The following is an 18914-nucleotide window of genomic DNA, read 5'->3' on the forward strand; positions in this document are numbered from 1 at the left end:
TGATGAGACTGGGGCTCAGTCTGCAGCCAGCCAGTGTGTTCCATAGAATCCCATCCGCCATCTCGTTGACCTGCCCCCCCCATGTTCCCTTATATTCTGTTTTTATGAATATATTTACATGGTTTTATTCTTTTGAGAATTCTGTCTCCGTCTCTCCTTCTGTCTCAGGCTCCTCCTCCCTCCTTTTCTTGCTTGGCATACAAGACACAGTCCGCTCTGTCTTCTGTTTTGTGATAAGCCCACTGCTGACTCCCTCTGAGCCACGTCCACAAAGCGTCTACAGCTTCTGTGTTCCACACCCTCTGCTGTCAATGTCAGCCACCCTACAGGAAGGGACACCTCTTGGTCAGAATAGCTCAGGGACCCTGTAAATGAGGATGCACAACAAACGATCTCCTTTGTTCTAGGACCTCATACTCTGTAGACTTTCCTCCTCCTGAATTAAACCACTGACGCTGACTCTCCAGGTAACCAGTTTTGGGCTCTTATAATGCAGCTTTATCAAAGTGTTCTGCCTAGCAACAAATGATGCAGAAGTCTTCAGTCTTGATTGGTCAATAGTCTGAAGATAGTCCCAATCTCAGGGAGGCTGGAGAATTATCTGTACTTTGTGTTTTTTTTTTTTTTTCAGTTGTGTGGAAGACAGCTCCATTTTAAAGGCCTCATCAGCCTCTTTACTGTCATTGTCCCCTCCAGCATGGGTGCTGGGAGGGCCCCATGGGTGGTGGCTCTTCTAGTGAACCTCATGAGGCCAGATTCCTTCATGTCTGAAGGCAGAGGCCCCCCAGGTAAGAAGAGGGATTTGTTTCTGGTGTCTTTGCTGGAATTGGTGTGGGGTTACTCTCCCCATAGGTCAAAGTCTCAGAATGGAGAGGCTCTGACTTAAAGAGCAGTCTGACCAGGAAGCCCTCGGGCTCTTCACCGCCCTCAGTGAGCTTCCTGAGAAGGACTGCCCAGACCTGAGGCTTGGATGCCAGGGGCGGTAGGGAGGAAGAAAGACATTTTTACTTGTTGGGCATCAATATCAGACACTAGAGCCATAAAAGCCAGAGTCTGAGAGCACTGACCCTCCTAAGTGAGAGTCCACGCCTGTAATGACTTTCTGCTTATCTAGTGATTGGAGATGACCTCTCCTGTCACCTATTAAACCCCATGTAAGTGTTCGGCATTGTACTGAGCAGTTTTGATGTAAGGGAAGAAATCAGACAAGTTGAATATGCTAATTATCTTTGGCCTCAAGTTACTGTGTGTAACTTACTTTGTAGCCAGGGAGATGAGTTATGCAAACATGGGCATCGTTAGACCATGAAATGTGGAGTTATGCACAGAAAACAGGATGTGATCTGCTAAGAAAAGATTCCCCTTTAATGTCAGGGTCTCACCAAACACAAGCCTTGGGGAGGGAGCATCATTTTTTCTCTGAGAACAAAAAAATGCTCTGAGTTCATTCATCAAATGAAAAAAAAATCATCAGCATAGAGTTTTTTTTTTTTCTTGTTTGTTTCTGAGACAGGGTTTCTCTGTGTAGCTCTGACTGTCCTGTAACTGGCTCTGTAGACCAGGCTGGCCTCGAACTCACAGAGATTGGCCTGCCTCTGTCTCCCAAGTGCTGGAATTAAAGGCCAGGCTTGCTTCAGCATAGATTTTTAAACGATGAAAAATCCACATATCTTTTGCTTCTTTCGAGTGTAAGATGGAGTGGAGAAGGGTAGAAATGCCAAGGGACTGGAGGGTGGCACTGAGGGACTGGAGGGTGGCACTGAGGCACTGGAGGGTGGCACTGAGGGACTGGAGGGTGGCACTGAGGCACTGGAGGGTGGCACTGAGGGACTGGAGGGTGGCACTGAGGGAATCTGAACTCTGTGACCCCCACAAAGGAGCCTTGGTGTCCATTAAGGTCACTCTGGGAGGAGGCTGGACGTTCCTGGAGGAGGCTGCTGAGCTTACGCAGGGGCAAACCCACAGCTCAAACACAACAGCCATTATCCTTCAAATCGAAGCCTTGAGCCATGTCATGGAGCTCTCCTGTGACCTGCCCGCTGTGTCACACATTCTCAAGAGTGCAGAACTGAGTACCGAGTGTCATCATTACAGAAAGTCTGTCTCTTCCTGTCCCACCTCCTCTCTCTCCTTTCCTCCTCATGGATACCATGCCATGTGTGTTTTCAGCAGGAGTACAGTGTTCAGGAATGTAAAATGGGTCTTAAATGGCTCAGTGGGTAAGGCCACAGTGCTGCCAAACCTGATAACATGAGTCCAATCCCCAGGACCCACTTGTTGGGCAGGGGAGGATTCACTCTTGAGAATTGTTTTCCCTGTAGATTTCACATTTTAAATAAATGCCACTGAGTACTGAAGACATCAGTCATACGCTTTTGAGCATGTGCAGTCAAAATGACTCTCAAATCTGCACCCTTTTCCTTGGTATACCAGGCACAGGCTTTCCCAGAGCTGCATTGCTGTACCAGGCACAGGCTTTCCCAGAGCTGCATTGCTGCATCAGGCACAGGCTTTCCCAGAACTGCTTTGCTGTACCAGGCTTTTCTAGAGCTGCACTGGTGTACCAGGCACAGGCTTTCTCAGAGCTGCACTGGAGTACTAGGTACAAGGTTTCCCAGAGCAGCAGCTGGTTCCATTAATTAATCCTTTTGTGGTTTCCAGAGGATTTTGTGATCCAGGCAAAGGCGGACTGTTACTTCACCAACGGCACAGAAAAGGTGCGCTTTGTGGTCAGGTTCATCTTCAACCTGGAGGAGTACTTACATTTTGACAGTGACCTGGGGGTGTTTGTGGCGCTGACGGAGCTAGGGGAGCCTGATGCTGAGCAGTGGAACAAACGCTGGGACCTCCTGGAGCAGAGCCGAGCCTCTGTGAACTTGGTCTGCAGGCAGAACTACAAGCTGGGGGCCCCTTTCACCGTGGAGAGAGAGGGTGAGTGAGGGCAAGAGCCTTGTGACAGGCACTTAAAATGTTTTAAATCATATCTATTTGTGTGTGTGTGTGTGTGTGTGTGTGTGTGTGTGTGTGTGTGTGTGTGTGTGTTCCATGCACCCCACAGTGCACACACAGAGGTCAGAGGACAACTTGAGGCAGTTGGTTCTCTCTCTCTCCATCATGTGGGTCCTAGGGACGGAACTCAGGTCCTTTGGCTCGGTGGCCCCCTTACTTGCTGAGCCACTTTGTCAGTCAGCTTTCTTGTGACAGGAAATTTATACTTCAAGGTAAGAGGGCTATAGGTAAGGGCTGATGGGGACATCCTTCTGTATATGTGTTTCTCTTATTGGTTGGTGAATAAAACACTGTCCAATAGAGGCAGGAAGATAGGCGGGCTAGGAGACAAGGAGAATTCTGGGGAGAGAAGGTAGAGAGAGGCTGCAGACCCCATGTAGCAGAGGACGGATTAACAGGTCCGGTACTTAGATTAATAGAAATGGGTTAATAATTAAGACAGAGCTAGCCAATAAGAAGCCCTAGCCATGGCCAACACTTTTATAATTAACATGTCTCTGTGTGCTTATTTGGGGCAAATCAGCTATGGGACCAGGCAGGACAAGAAAACTACAGCAATAGAGAGGGACTGTGACTATGCTCTGTCCCCAGTTGTGAGTCATGGTCCTTGTAGGATAGGACATCATGGTCTTAGTTCTACAATCCCAAGAGTTCTCGGGGAGTTGGAGGACTGGAGTACTCTTGAATATAGTGGGTGACTCTGGGGACACAGGAGTCCAATCCTCCTTGTGGGTGTCCATCCATGCTTCTCGGTCTAGGGGTCTTAGGCGTCTCTATACATAGAGCTTCTACTTGGCTGGCCTGGGAAATGGGTCAAGGGTGGTCACAGTACCCATAGAAGCTCCAGTCCTTGTGTGACCTTTCTTTTCTCTTGCTAGTGCCACCAGAGGTGACAGTGTTCCCAGAGAGGACCCCGTTGCTGCAGCAACACAACCTGCTGTTCTGCTCTGTGACAGGCTTCTACCCCGGGGACATAAAAGTTAGGTGGTTTCGGAATGGACAGGAGGAGAGGTCTGGGGTCATGTCCACCGGCCTTGTCAGGAACGGAGACTGGACCTTCCAGATGACAGTAATGTTGGAAATGACCCCAGAGCTTGGTGACACCTACAGCTGCCTCGTGGAGCACCCCAGCCTCGAGAGCCCTGTTTCTGTGGAGTGGAGTGAGCTTTGTTTAGTATTTTAGTTTGTTTGTTTTATTTCTGGGGCTTGGCCTGTGGGGTCTGTGTCACTTCTGTGTGCATCTTGATCACAAGACAAGGTTCCCTGATCTGAGAATTCCAGGGCCAGGGTGGGAGAGAACAGGGCAGGGCAGCCATCCGCAGAGCCATCCCAGATCATACAAGAGACGAGGAGGGCTACTGACCCACCTCGTGCCTCCACCCTAGGACCAGTGTTCTTTAGCACTTTAGTCTTTAGGGACACTGCAATGGGCTCTAAGTCAGGGACAGGACTGGGGGAGTGGCTCAGTTGGTAAAGCTCTTGTCATGCAAGCATGAGGACCTGAAATTGGTCCCCAGAGCTCTAGTGGCTGCTTGTAGTCCCAGGGCCAGGGAGGTGGAGACAGGCAGTCCCTGGGCTCACAGGCCACCCAGCCTAGCCTACTTAGTGAGCTGCATGCCAGTGAAGGACCCAATGCAAAAACAACTACAGCTACAACAGCACAGCACCTGAGGAATGACTCCTGAAGTTAGCCTCTGGTCTATGCACACATCACACACGCACACTCACACACACACACACACACACACACACACACACACACACACACACACACACACACACACACACACACACACACATGAACACACATGTACACACACACACACACACACACACACACACACACACGCACGCACACATTTCTAGATTTAACTCCTCCCTGAGCAGCACTGGGATGGGGTCCGGCCAAGACAGGCTTTGGGGTTTTAAGAAGTTGTGTCCAGCATAGTGGTGGTGGCGACACCTTTAATCCCAGCACTCAGGAGGCAGAGGCAGGAGGATCTGTGAGTTCGAGGCCAGCCTGGTCTACAGAGTGAGTTCCAGGACAACCAGGGCTATACGGGAAAAACAAACATTAAAGAAGTTGCATTAGCATTGTGAGCATTACATTGACTTTAAATCTTGTTTCCCATAGTGGCTCAGTCTGAATATTCGTGGAAAAAGATTTTGAGTGGAGGTGTAGCATTCCTGCTTGGACTAATTGTCTTCCTGGTAGGCGTGGTTATCCACCTCAAGGCTCGGAAAGGTAACAAACTTCCGAGGCTCTGAGGAGAGCCTTCCTTCCCATCTACCCTGTGGCTTCTCCTCCTCCAGCTTCCTTTACTGTAAAGATCTGAGTGGGGGAAGGCGGGCTGTGCTCAGGTATCACTGTGATAGTGTTTTTAAAGCCAGGGGAGTCCAGGGGTAAGCAGAGGGGAGTGCTGGCATTGCAGGCCACCTCCCCCACCCAGGAAAATCATGCTTGATTCTGACTGGGGACCCCATTCTTTCTTTTCAGCATCTGTGGAGACCCAGTCAGTCCATGAGGTAAGTGTTCCCATCCCTTGTCTTTGGCTGGCCCATCAAGACACCAAGGAGTGGAGGAGACACAGGTGCCTCTGGCTGGGTGATTGTCTCCCGAGTCTCTGGAATGGGAGGGTAGGAAGCCTTCTGAGACCCTCCCATTGTTTCTGTAGGTCTCAAGAGCTTTTCCACATCATCCCCAGTAAGATCCTAATGGAAGCTTCTCCCCAGCCTGAAGGAGTGTTGAAAGCCTGGGGCCTTGGGTTGGGTAAAGAACACTGGTTCTAGAGTCATGAGATGTGGCCCTTCTGCCTCCTGTCTGTACTTCAGTAGTCTCCGTTTCCAGGACACTGTCTAGAAATTCCCTTAGGACCTGTTCATTCCAGTCCCAAGTTGTTTTGGTCTCTGTGATCTGACCCTAACCCTGTAAGTGGGGAACCCCGAGTCTTTATCTTTCAACCATAGCTTACAGTTTTCCAGTCCCTTCAAAATCCCTTGTGTTGTAAAGTAAAACAGGCACAGGTAATTGTAGTGGATACATAATTCAATGACTTATTTAAGGAAAACCCTTGTAACACCAGCTCAACAAGACACAGATCTTGGCAGTCTCTGTGGAAGTTGCTTCATGTGCCTTGGCCAATAAATACCGGCAGGCACACACTATCCATGTGGGTTTTTTTAAACAGCCTCTCAGCCAAGTGTACATTTCTGAGTCCACACTCCATTGTCTGTGTTGTCTCTTAGACTTGCAGGTGTTTTTCTTCACCCTTTCTTTCTGTTAAGATTAAATTTGTTGAGAAGTCTGAGCTGCCTGTGGTGAAGAGTTTCCCACACTTGGATTTGGCTGCCTGCACACACAAGGCCCCATCTAACACACTGGCTAGCCCTTTATGTTTTCTGTAAGTTAGCACCTGATGCAGAGGTGAGGGTCAGGCTGTTTTGATTCTTTTGGTGTCTTCAGGAGGCCATGTCTTTATCCATGGTCACATTTTATCTCCCCACTTATCTTTTCATGACGCTACAATAACCATTGATGCTCATTGCTCAGGTCTGGTAATTTATCAGGGATTGATACATTGTGACAGTCCAATCCTAGGATTCTTTCTTCATTTGTTTATTGTGCATTGTTTGCTCTATTTACTGTTATTTTGCTAGAAGCTCAAAGTCTATGATGGGAAAACTGGGCGTCTCGCAGTGATCCCAGCCTGCACTGGAGTCGCTGTTGTGTTCACTGCTGTATACTTCTAAAACAAAGAACTAGTTTCACTTAGTAGTGACCTAGTGGTGCAATGGAATTCACTGGCTTTCCTAAGTCTTGATACTCGAGTAACAGTCTTTTTAATAATTTGACAAAATTGGGAGTATTTCTGTTGTATGCAGATGGGAAGGCAGCTGTAAAAATTGCTTGAGTTGTGCGTGGAGCAGCACGCTCCCTTCAATAAACCATCGTTTTGTTTTAAAAGAAAATGTTTTCAATAATTTCTTATTGTTTGAGGATTTCATAATGCATGTTTTATATTTTCATAAAATCCACCCCATCCTCTCCCTCCCAATTTCTCCCCTCCCCCATCAATCCACCTCTCATCATCATAGCTTTTTTTTTTTTTTTTTCTGTAATTCACTGAGTCCCTTTAGTTCTGCCTGGATGTACATAGTAACGTCTGCTGGAGTGTGGGTGGCCTATCAGGGGCTGCATCCTTGAAGAACATTGACTCTACCTCCCCAGCAGCCATCAACTGCCTGCAGGAGCTCCTCAGCTAAGGGTGGGTCTTCACAAGTCCCTGTTTATGATGTAATAAAGCTTGCCTGGAGATCAGAATGCAAAGCTAGCCACAGCTATAGAGACCAGGCAGTGGTGGCACACACCTTTAATCCCAGGACTCAGGAAACAGAGGCAGATGGAACTCTGTGAGTTCAAGGCCACCCAGGGCTACATGAGAGGGAATCAGTCTAAAAGAGAAGCAGAACTCACGGCTTTAATCCCAACACTAGAGAGGTATATAAGACAGGACCAGTGTCTCAGAGCTGGCAATTAGTCTCCAGCTATGTTGAGGACAGGGTTGCCTCAGTCTTGGTAGAGGTAAGAGCTCTCTGGTGACTTGGCTGCTTTGCTTTACTGATCTTCATTTTGAACCCCAATATATGTCTGTCTGTGGGTTTATATTATTCATGCTACAAATTAGCACCCAACGTGGAGCTCAAACCCATGACCCTGAGATTAAGAGTCTCATGCTCTACCAACTGAACTAGTCAGTATTATTTGTGCTATAGTCCCCTCCATCCATACTGGGATTTTGGATGGGTTGATCTTGGGCACATAGATACTTTCTTAATGACTTTTAGCTTGTTTTGAAATAAATTATAGTTTAGATGGTAGGAGATTTTTCCGGTGCAATTTCAAATAGTCTCAACATTTATTCCACATTACCAATAAAGAACATGAACTGTTTGAAGTAGATAAACCATAAGCCATTTTCTATTGCTTATTTTTAATGTAAAACTGTGTTTGTTTGTTTGTTTTGCCTTTTCTGAGGACATCTTGCTGATGTGTCTCCTGTGCTCTAGCATGGGGTCCAAGAGACACTGGCCCTACTGGAGAAGCCCAGCTGCTCCCAGCCCCCAGCTGCTCCAGCCCTCACTTCAGCTCTTCCTTTCCACTCCTTCCTGGTGCAGTTTTGATTCTGTTCTCTACAACTTTCCCTCTTTCAATATTCCTGCTTGAATATTTTCCGAGAGAGAGAGAGAGAGAGAGAGAGAGAGAGAGGGAGAGAGAGAGAGAGAGAGAGAGAGAGAGAGAGAGAGAGAGAGAGAATCTCATGCAGCTCAGGCTGGCCTCAGTGTCACTGTGTAGCTGAAGCTGTTTTTGAACTCCTGACCCTGTTTCCATCTCTCATGTTCTAGGTTTGCCAGCATGGTCCTTTTACCTACAGGTGTTTAATTTCTTCAGTACCATTTGTTGAAAACTCTTTGTAGTGCATCAATTTTACTTCTTTTGTTTTTGTTTTTATTCAAGACAGGGTTTCTCTGTGTAGCCCTGACTGTCCTAGAACTAGCTCTGTAGACCAGGCTGGCCTCGAACTCAGAGAGATCTGCTTGCCTCTGCCTCCAGAGTGCTGGGATCAAAGGCATGCCCCACCACCTCTTGACTTAGTTTACATTTTTATCAAAAATTATTTAGGAGCTGCAAGATGGCTCAGTGAGTCAAAGTGTTTGCTGCTGAGCCCGGTAACTTCTGACCTCTGACACAGCACAGTGGCATGCATGCACCCCTACACACAGGTGAGTGGGTGAGCACACACACACAGACACACACACACCACAATAAAAAAAACCCCAAATGCTAAAGATTTATTTGGGACATACCGCATTGGCCTGTGTCTGGATTTTTATTTTTTTATTCTGCCCTGTGCCTATTCCTTGGCCAATGTCACACATCTTCATTTCTGTAGCTATATGTCTTAAAATTGGGCCAATTGCTTTCCAAACTCTTTATTCTTTTCAAGATAGTTTTTGCTATTCCAATCCCTTGCTCTCAGCCTGTGTTTGCAAAGATGGTGATGAGTTTGAAGAGTGTCCCATCTTTACTGTGCTAACTTGTCTAGCACACAAACAACACGCGTCTTCATTCATTTGCCATTTATTTATTGATTAGACTTACTAATTTTATTTTGTGTATGAGTAGTTTTTGCCTGCATGCAGGTGCAGGGCCCGTAGAGGTCAGAAGAGGCCGGCAATGATCTGGAACTAGAGTTGTGAGCCACCATGTGGGTGCTGGAACTGAACCCAGGTCCTGTGGAAGAGCAGCCAGTGATCTTAGACACTGAGTCTTCTCTTCAGTCTCCTTGACTTTTTAGTTAGTGTGTAGTTTTCACCATATACTATTGTAGGTTCTCTGTTAGACCTACACCTAAATATTTATTTTTTGGAATTGGTTGACAAAAACAACCAAACTGTGTCAGTATGATTTCCTGTATTTTCCTCCTTGGTGCTGGAGAATGAAGCCAGGATCCTGGTGATTGTGGCCCTTCTACTCCTGGGCTACATCCATGGTCCCCTTGGCTACTTTATTTGATTTACATTTTGAAGCAGGGTTTCACTAAGTCGACCTCAGTGGCCTTGAGCTCATTTTGCAGTCCGGGCTGGTCTTGAACTTGGGATCTTCCTGCCCCAGTTTCCTGAGTAGCTGGACTCACAGGTCAGTGCCACCAGGTCAGGTACTCAGCAGTCTTCTCCCCAAGAGGACCCCACTTTCCTCTGCGGGCTGACGGACAGCACCTCATCTTTCCTCCCCAATAGAAGGCTGTGGAGGGGGCTCTGTTGCAAGGGCCTGTTCTGATGGGGAGGCCATCACAGCGGAAAGGCACCGTGTGTTCATGACTGGTGTACAGAATTACACTTTATTTTTTATGTGTATCTGCCGTCATGTAACCTGATGAATTTTCACTAAATCCAGTTTGTGAGTAAATTCCTTGGGACTTTTGTATAGATAATTATGTCATCTGAAAGCGGAAACAACTCTATTTCCATTTGCATTTATGTGTTTTTTAAAAGCTAGGGTTCTCTAGAGGAACCCAACTAATAGAATATAATATGACCATAAGGGGGGTCTTCTTAGGTTTGTCCACACCCCAGAGGCTCCACACAGCTGTCTGCAAGGCGGAGAGTGGGGGAAGCCAGTACCTGCTCTGTCTAGGAAGCTGCAGCGGCCAGGAATGCTGCCCCCTTCAGGCTGAGGGCTGGAAGCTCTCTGGAAAGTCTCCGGTTTGAGCCCAGGCTCAAAGGCTGGAGAAGTTGGACCCTGACGTCCACGAGGTTGCCAGCTTCTTCGTTTTTATTTTCATCATTGTCCCTGACGTGTGTGGTGACGTCATGCTTAGGTATGATGATGTCATACTCAGGTTTTTCTGCCCTGGAATGTGCCGGGGGAGGGAGACAGCAAGGTGGGCGAGAGGAAGCTTAAGTCACAGGTGGTTTGAGGGATTAAAGATCTCATCCATAGTACTGTTACTAGGTGAGTCAGCTGAGAGAAGTCTGGACCATTACGTCGTGACCAGGACCCATCTAGAACACTGGGTAACCATGGAGCAGCACCTGACACTGAGTGGAAACTTACTCGGGCTCAGCTGAGAGGCACGGAGCTTGCCTAGAGAAGACATGGGTTTCACCCCCAGTGATACAAATAAAGCCACAAAATACAAATAAACTTAAGTCAACTGAAAACAGACAAACAAAAATCAACAAAACCAGAAAATGTCCAAAAACCTGAACCCGAGTCCCACTGTGCCTCCCAACAGTCTGTTTGCTTTGGGGCTGCAATGCTGTACTCAGCGCGAGGGAAATTCGATAAAATTTTCACCTTTCTCCCTGACCTTAATTAGCCCTGCAGAATATGAGTGTAAATATAATAATAATAGATGTATGTAGAATATAACGGTATGTAAAAGTTGGCATGCTCATGACATATCTTCACAGCACCAGAACACGGACTGAGACAGAGGTAACTCCTGTTAGCTTCTACATCTTACCCAAGTGCTTACCCCCCCCACACCACTGTGTGATATTTGTTGAAAAACATCGAAATCCTTTATTTACCTGGAGTATGCTGCACAGAATTCAAATTGATTTAAAAAAATGGAACTGACTGCAATTCAATTCTTGTTTTTTTTTTTTTTTTCCCTTAAGTTAGAGCCTCATGTTTTTAAGGAAATGGGAATAAAATGCCATTACCCTGGTCGATTATGACACATTGAGTACATGTATTATTATCACACCATAGCTCACAATATGTAAGATACACACACACACACACACACACACACACACACAGAGAGATACACATACACACACACGTAGAAATGAAAAGTTCTTGTAGATAATGAGAAAATGGTTGTGTTCAGTAAAATTTAAAATTGTGGGTTAGATGGTGTGATAGTTTTGTCACCTTGATACAACCTAGAATTATCTGCCCAGAGAGGCTCATGAAGGACTGTAGAGGTCACGTTGGCCTGTGGGCACAGCTTCGGGGGTATTGTCTTGCTTGTGTGTTAAATGATGTGGGAAGGCCCAGCCACTGTGGGTGGGAGATCCTGCGCTGTGTGAACACAGACAGGGAGCTGGGCGCACATAAGTACACAGGCATTCATTCTCTCTGCTCTGGCTGTGGTGCAGCTTCAAGTGCCTGCCCTGGCTTCTCTGCTGTGATGGATTGTGACCCAGAATTATGAGCTAAAACCCACCTTTTCTCCCAAAGCTGCTTTTTATTGTTGTCTTTTCTCTCACAGCAGCAGAAAAGAAACTAGAAAAGATCGTGAGGCATGATCCAGATTAACACCGAGTAGTGCCCAGAGCAGGAAACACCCTTTGCAAAGCAAGCTGATTCATGAAGGGAGGAGGAAGTCAGGGGAGGGGGCATTGGGAGCCCAGAGTCACCAGATTCAGGAGACACAGGTGTGGGACATCTACAGGGAAGGGCACCTGGAGAAACACTCCGGGCATATCTCAGAGTTTCTGGACAGGCTAAGTGAGGCTGGAAGACCCATCCTAAATGTGGGCAGCGCCTTCCATGGGCTGAGGGCCCAGAACTCACAAAAAGGAGAAGACTAGCCAAGAACAAATATTCATCTCTCTTTGCTCCTGAACATGGATGTAGTGTGAGCCATTACCTCAAGGTCCTGCTGCCATGACTTTAATGCCAGGAAGGACTGCACCCACCCTCAACTGTAAGACAGATGAGCCCAGGAAGGACTGCACCCACCCTCAACTGTAAGACAGATGAGCCCAGGAAGGACTGAACCCTCAACTGTAAGACAGATGAACCTTCCTTAAGTGTTTGTGGTTGTTTGGTTAGTTGGCTTTTTGTGAAGTATGTTGTCACAGTAACAAGGAAATTAACTAAACAGCCAGACATGGAGGTGGCTGCGCCTCACTAGGGACTAAAGATGGTGACAATGATCTTAGCTCCGGATCCATGGCATTCAAGTCCCCATAATGGTGAAGTCAATCCGTCTGCGAGATCCTTCAGGAATCTTCTGTTCACAACCAAACAGACAACACTTAGACCCAATAGTCCTGTAGTTCTTAGAATTAGTGTGAAATTCACAAGGAAATGATTCAGCTTGCACTACCAAATCAATATCTTGACATTTCTGCACTTTTTCTTTTCTTCTTTTGGAGATAGGGTCTCACTGTTTAGCCCTGTCAGTCCTGGAACTCACTATGCAGACCAGGTTGGCCTCGAACTCACAGAGATCCTCCTGCCTCTGCCTCCCAAGTGCTGGGATTAAAGGTGTGTGCCACCTAAGTGACTTCAGACTGAGGCAGACCTACTGAGCTATGGGCTGTAAGAGCTGCACTCCATATTCTTAATTCTCTGTTCCCAGGTTTCACTAACCCACTGCACCAATGGCTCGCTGCCCCCCCTTCCTTTTTGTAGGGTTTGAGCTTTTCCATGAGTCACCACCCTCTTTCTTCTCGTCCTGGTTTGTGTTTCATAGGAGACACCTTCACTTCATGGCTTCCACTCTCAGGTCTGAAGTTGCCCTAATTTGTGCCTAATACTATATCACTGGTGAGGGTGTGTGTTTTTTTGCTTGTGTGGTGGGTGGTATGTGTGTGTGTGAGGGGTGTGTGTGTGTGAGGTGTATGTGTGTGTGTGTGTGTGTGTGTGAGGTGTATGTGTTAGGGGTATGTGTGTGTGTGTGTGTGAGGGGTGTGTGTGTGTGTGAGGGGTATGTGTGTGTGTGAGGGGTATGTGTGTGTGTGAGGTGTATGTGTGTGTGTGTGGTGGGTGTTATGTGTGTGTGATGTGTGTGAATGTGTGGTATGAGGTGTATGTGTGTGTGTGAGGGGTGTGTGTGATATGTGTGTGTATGTGTGTGTGTGTGTGTGTGAGGGGTATGTGTGTGTGTGAGGTGTGTGTGAGGGGTATGTGTGTGTGTGAGGTGTATGTGTGTGTGTGAGGTGTATGTGTGTGTGTGTGATGTGTGTGTGTGTGTGTGTGAGGTGTGTGAGGGGTGTGTGTGTGTGAGTGGTGTGTGTGTGTGAGTGGTGTGTGTGTGTGAGTGGTGTGTGTGTGTGTGAGGGGTATGTGTGTGTGTGATGTGTGTGAGGTGTATGTGTGTGTGTGTGTGTGTGTGTGAGGGGTGTGTGTGTGTGAGGTGTGTGTGTGTGAGGTGTGTGTGTGTGTGTGTGTGTGTGTGTGTGTGTGGTGTATATATAGTGTGTGGTATGTGGTGTATGTGTTGTGTACTGTGTGTGATTTTTTCCACCGTTGCATCTCCTCTAAGAAGGAAATCTACTGTGTCAAAGAAGACTCAGGCTATTTTCCCACATGATCTCACGTGACTTAGGGCACAGCCATAACCTTATTTGGCCATAAATGTTCAGGTCTTCATTTATGTTTCCATCTTCTTGTTGAGTTGTTGGCAAAAAGTTATTAATAACTCCTGTCTTAGCCACCCAGTGCCTGTGTGACTGCAGCAGCAGACCTGGCTCCCACCTTCTCATTGGTAATATTTATTTCTTATTTCATAAGCGTTCAGAAATTTTATTAGACTCTTCCAAGTACCATCTGTAGTTTAAATTTTCATTCTTTTCTACTTTTCCTTCATATTTTTTGCTCTAATTTTTAATAATTCTATCTTCTTGTACCTTCCTTAGGTTTAATTTGCTTCTTCTTTTAACTCTCTCATGGAAAAAGGCACATTGCTGTTTCTAAACACCGCTTCTGCACCAATATGCACATTTATAGGAATTAATTTCCCTCTAACGAGTACTCAGCCAGATTCCGATCACGCTGACGTGTTGTGCATCTAACTTTGTTATCAATTCCACTGCATGTCAGGGTTTGTGCTCTGAGGCAGACAAGGGATGTGGACTGTTAGGGACAGCGTAGGTGGAAGGAATACGACGATGTTCGGCTTAACATATCCATAGGGCGACATCCTTAACCCCAGCAAACCACGTGGGTGCACGATAGAACCCGCAGAAAAGACTGGAGGGGCCCGGGGGCGGGCAACGGACACAAAGAAAATCATCTTCACAAAAATCAACTTCTAGCCCTGTGTGCTGGCGCACAACTTTAATCACAGCACCCAGGAGGCAAAGACAGGTGGATCTCTGTGAGTTTGAGTCCAGCTTGGTCTACACAGTGAGTTCCAGAACTGCCGGGCTACATAGTGAGAACCTGTCCCAAAACCATGCAACCTTCCTTTCTGAGCGGGGTCGTTATGGAAACACAGCTGTTGTTGCTGCTGGATCTGATGAGGTCAAACTGGGCGGGGAAACCAGAGGGGTGGGTCTTGGGGAAGCGTTAATCTAGGGAGTGAAGGCTTCAATGGTGGAAATCTAGGCTTCAATGGTGGAAACTCCGAGGATCATGGTTTTAAAGAGAAAAAGGAAGTAAGAGTGGAAAATTAATAATTTCCAGAAACAAGAATCATTTCCCCTCATTGTTAACGAACCGGCACTGCTCTGCGGTCACAGGAGAGGGCGACCTTGAGCTAAGAAACCCAGAAAGCCGTCTCTGTTCTTGTCCTAATGCACTTAACTGTTCTGTCTAAAAAGGGAAAACAGAAACAAATAGAATACAAACCTATAGATGCGATCACTCAATAACCAGTGTATACTGTCTGCAGGACTAAGGACAAGAAGCAGAGCCGTGGCTACAGCAGCAAGGCCAGAAGGAACCACGCACACATTCACCACTCTGAGGAAAATCCAAATTAAGAGTGAGAAACCCAGCAATCAAATGGATAGGAATCAGGAAGACACAAAATGAAAAGTTAACTGAAGTCAGAGGAAAAGAAAATGATAAAATCTTAAATGAAATTAAGTCACAAATCATGATGTACCAAAATGTATTAAAAACGTACTAAAGGGTTGGAAAATGGCGTCAGTCAATGCCTATGGAACAAAATATCCCTTGATGAGGTTTCAAGGACGGGGGACACTCACCTCTCTCATGGCCACAAGCCTGACAAGGGAAGACTAGTCCTCCTTCCCCCCACAGGCCAGCAGTCCTGCCCAGTCTCATCCTTCTAGTCCTGGGTAGGCTTGGATCTGCTCTAGGGAGTCTCAGATCCTGCCCCCAAGCCATCTTTTATCCCGTCTGGGGATGGGGGTCTCATCAGGTTCCATCCTATACCCGAGAGTTTAGAAGTCTCCTGTTGTTTCTTTTTCTCAGTTACTTTTGGAAACATTGTTTCTTTAGAAACACTGTGTTCCTTTGTTTGTTTGTTTTCCACTGTTGGGAGTTGTTTTAGTTAGGGTTACTATTGGCTGTGATGAAATGCCACTGCCAAACAATTTGGGGAGGAAACGGTTTATTTAGCTTACACTTCCACATTGCTGTTCATTGTCAAAGGAAGTCAGGACAGTATCTCACACAGGGCAGGAACATGGAGGCAGGAGCTGATGCAGAGGGGAGCTGCTGGAGGGGAGCTGCTGGAGGGGAGCTGCTCACTGGCTTGCTTCTCATGGCTTGCTCAGCCTGCTTTCTTATAGAACCCAGGATCACCAGCCCTGGAATGGCACCACCCATATGGGCTGGGCCCATCAATCACTAGTTAAGAAAATGCCCTATGCCAGATCATGTGGAGGTATTTTCTCATTTGAGGTTCCCTCATCTCAGATGACTCCAACCTGTGTCAAGTTAACACAAAAATAGCCAGCACAGGAATCAAACTCCAGGATTTGTGCATGCTAGGCAAGCACTCTACCACTGATCCACATTCATACCTTGGAGACACACACACACACACACACACACAGAGAGAGAGAGAGAGAGAGAGAGAGAGAGAGAGAGAGAGAGAGAGAGAACAAAATAAAATTGTGGGTGTTTAGTGGATTTGATAATTTTTCGGGGAGACAGAAGGGACAAGTCAGAGAGAAGACCCTGAGCAGAAGCTGTGAAGCTGTGGGAGGCAGACAGGGAGAACAGAGACCGTCTCATGGTCAGAGACACGGTCAAGTCCTATTTGGTGTTTGTTTTCATGACAAACTGTGACAAATACACTGACTGCCCCATGACATGCCCAGGACAGCTACAGCTTTGCATGTAAAGTGGGCCACACACCAGCAGGTGGCCACCTTGTGTTTCTGACAGTTGCTGTGGTCTGACCCTGGCTCACAGGTCCTGACAGGGAAAGGCCAGCATTTGTCTAGAGGGTGTGGCCAGGCAGCTCTCACTGAAGGCTCCATCAGGGTCCAGTGCACAGAGAAGTGGTTTTGGACGCTACAGAAGCAAAGAAGCTTGAGACTGAGGAGCTTGAGTCCGCTTTAGCGTGACAGCCTTGAACTCTGAGGAGACAAAGTTACACGCCTGAAACCGAAGCTTGAGAAAGGGCTGAAGAGATGGTTAAGACACTTGCTCTGGCAGAGAACCTGGGTTCACTCCCCAGCTCCACACAGTGGCCACAGACATCTGCAACTCCTGTCCCAAGAGATCTGACACCCTCTGGGCTCCAGGCACCAGGCACACACACATGCATACAGCCAAACATGTAATGATACATAAATATAATGAACAGACAAAAAAGCCAAACACGAAATGATACATAAATATAACAAACAGAGAAAAAACTTAATAAAAAGAACCCCCTCTGGGCTGTTGGTGGCTCCTTTTCCACATTGAGATTTTGTAATTCATTGTCAAATGTATTAATACTTTAGCAAACATTATAATTTATCACTTATAGTTTAAATTATCAGGATGCATGTATGTAGCTTAAAAATTAAACAATAGATAGCAATTTTAATGAAAGTAAGATTCCTTTTTAGGTTTAATGTTAAGAAAATTTGTATACATTCCTGTTCTATTGGGTAATTTTAACATGAATGGACTCTGAATTATGTCAAATGGCTTTTTGGGGGATATCTAAGGATTGATGAATTTGTAAGGATCGAATCACAGGATGTTTACTGTGTGGGTTGGTTTTTTGTCAACTTGGCACAAACTGGAGTCACCTGGGAAGATGGAAACTCAGTTGAGGAGTTATCCTCATCAGAGTGGCCTGTGGGCAGGTAGTCTGTGGGGGCATTTTCTTGACTAATGATTGGTATAGAAGGACCCAGCCCACCTGGAGAAGGTGCTGATAAGAAAGCAGGCTGAATGAGCCATGAGGAGCAAGCCAGTAAGCAGTATTTCCTCCGTGGTCTCTGCTTCAGCTCCTGCCTCCAGGTTCCTGCCTTGCGTTCCTGCCCTGATTGTTTTATGGTAGAATACAGCCTGGGCGTGAAACAAACTCTGTTCTTGCCAAGTTGGTTTTGGTCAGAGTTTTGTCACGGCAACAGAAAGCAAGCTGGGATATTTATTTGCTGACAAAGGTGAAGTTAAATTAGCAGTTAATACAAAATATATCACCAAATATTTGTAAGTGAAAACCTGGACTGATTCTGAATGAAACATAAGGCAGAGGAGAAATCAGGACAGGAATTTAAAAGTGGTGACACACACCTTTAACTCCAACACTCAGGAGGCAGGGGCAGACGGATCTCTGAGTTTGAGACCAGCCTGGTCTACAGAGCAAGTTCCAGGACAGCCAGGGCTACACAGAGAAACCCTGTATAGGGAAACAAAAGGAAACAAAAACAGTATTTTGTGTGACTGAAACAAAATGCAGCAGACCACAGTGACCACGGGCTACACGGGCCAGAAATGAAGAACTCAGGCTAAGGTTTTATCTTAAGAAATTAGAATAGGAAATATAAGCTTTGGCCCAAAGGAACAGAAGAAGAGGGATAATAAAAACCAGATGGTAAATCTGTGGTGTAGGAATCAGAGACAATCAATGGAACAAAACCATAGCTGTTCAGGAAATCACTAAGTTCTGTGATCACCTGTGAGACTGACAGACTAGGAGTTACCGCTCTCCCTGGCAGGCAGACAGATGGGGAGGGGCCAAGGCTGGGGGTGACTTTCCATGATGGCCAATGTCTTCCTCACCCTTCTGATAAGGTTTGTCTCCCCCCAGCCGTCCCCGATGATGGAGTGCCTCACCAAGTTCAAGGCTGGAATCAGGACACGTCACAACAGTTGTGGACACATCAGCCAGCCTGTCTTCAAACTGTCCAGCCCTGAAGAAAGGAGGGCAACTCTCCTGAGCTTTAAAACCCCAGCCCCGGAGAAGAGACTTGGGGTCTGCTTTGCAGGGAGTCCTTTCCACAGGTCTGCAGCATGTGTGTGTTTCTTCACCCACAACAAAGTTTCTTGAGGGGCTTGGGACCTTGGACAGTGGCCTATCGAGCAGAAGTGGGTTGCTGGGGATGTCACCATGAAGGTGATATCCGCTTCTGGCTTCTGGTACTAGTCCACTTCCTGATCTGTCAAAGCATGAACAGGCTGCACAGGACACTGAAGCTGCTGCAGAGGAAGCTGCCATAAACAACATTGCCATGGTCAGCTG

At 46.7% G+C, this 18914-nt stretch overlaps 1 protein-coding gene across 1 annotated transcript; it reads left to right on the forward strand.

Annotated features, from left to right (window-relative positions):
* Positions 1-647: 647 nt before the first annotated feature.
* On the forward strand, positions 648-6946 carry LOC103161518 (HLA class II histocompatibility antigen, DO beta chain). The gene is made up of 6 exons (XM_027388732.2): positions 648-788; positions 2662-2931; positions 3888-4169; positions 5144-5254; positions 5507-5535; positions 5685-6946. Exons 1-6 carry the CDS (start codon positions 698-700, stop codon positions 5715-5717), a joined length of 816 nt encoding a protein of 271 aa, XP_027244533.1. The 5' UTR covers positions 648-697; the 3' UTR covers positions 5718-6946.
* The last annotated feature ends 11968 nt before the right edge of the window (positions 6947-18914 follow it).

Source organism: Cricetulus griseus (assembly GCF_003668045.3).
Source record: "Cricetulus griseus strain 17A/GY chromosome 1 unlocalized genomic scaffold, alternate assembly CriGri-PICRH-1.0 chr1_0, whole genome shotgun sequence".
Classification (NCBI taxonomy): domain Eukaryota; kingdom Metazoa; phylum Chordata; class Mammalia; order Rodentia; family Cricetidae; genus Cricetulus; species Cricetulus griseus.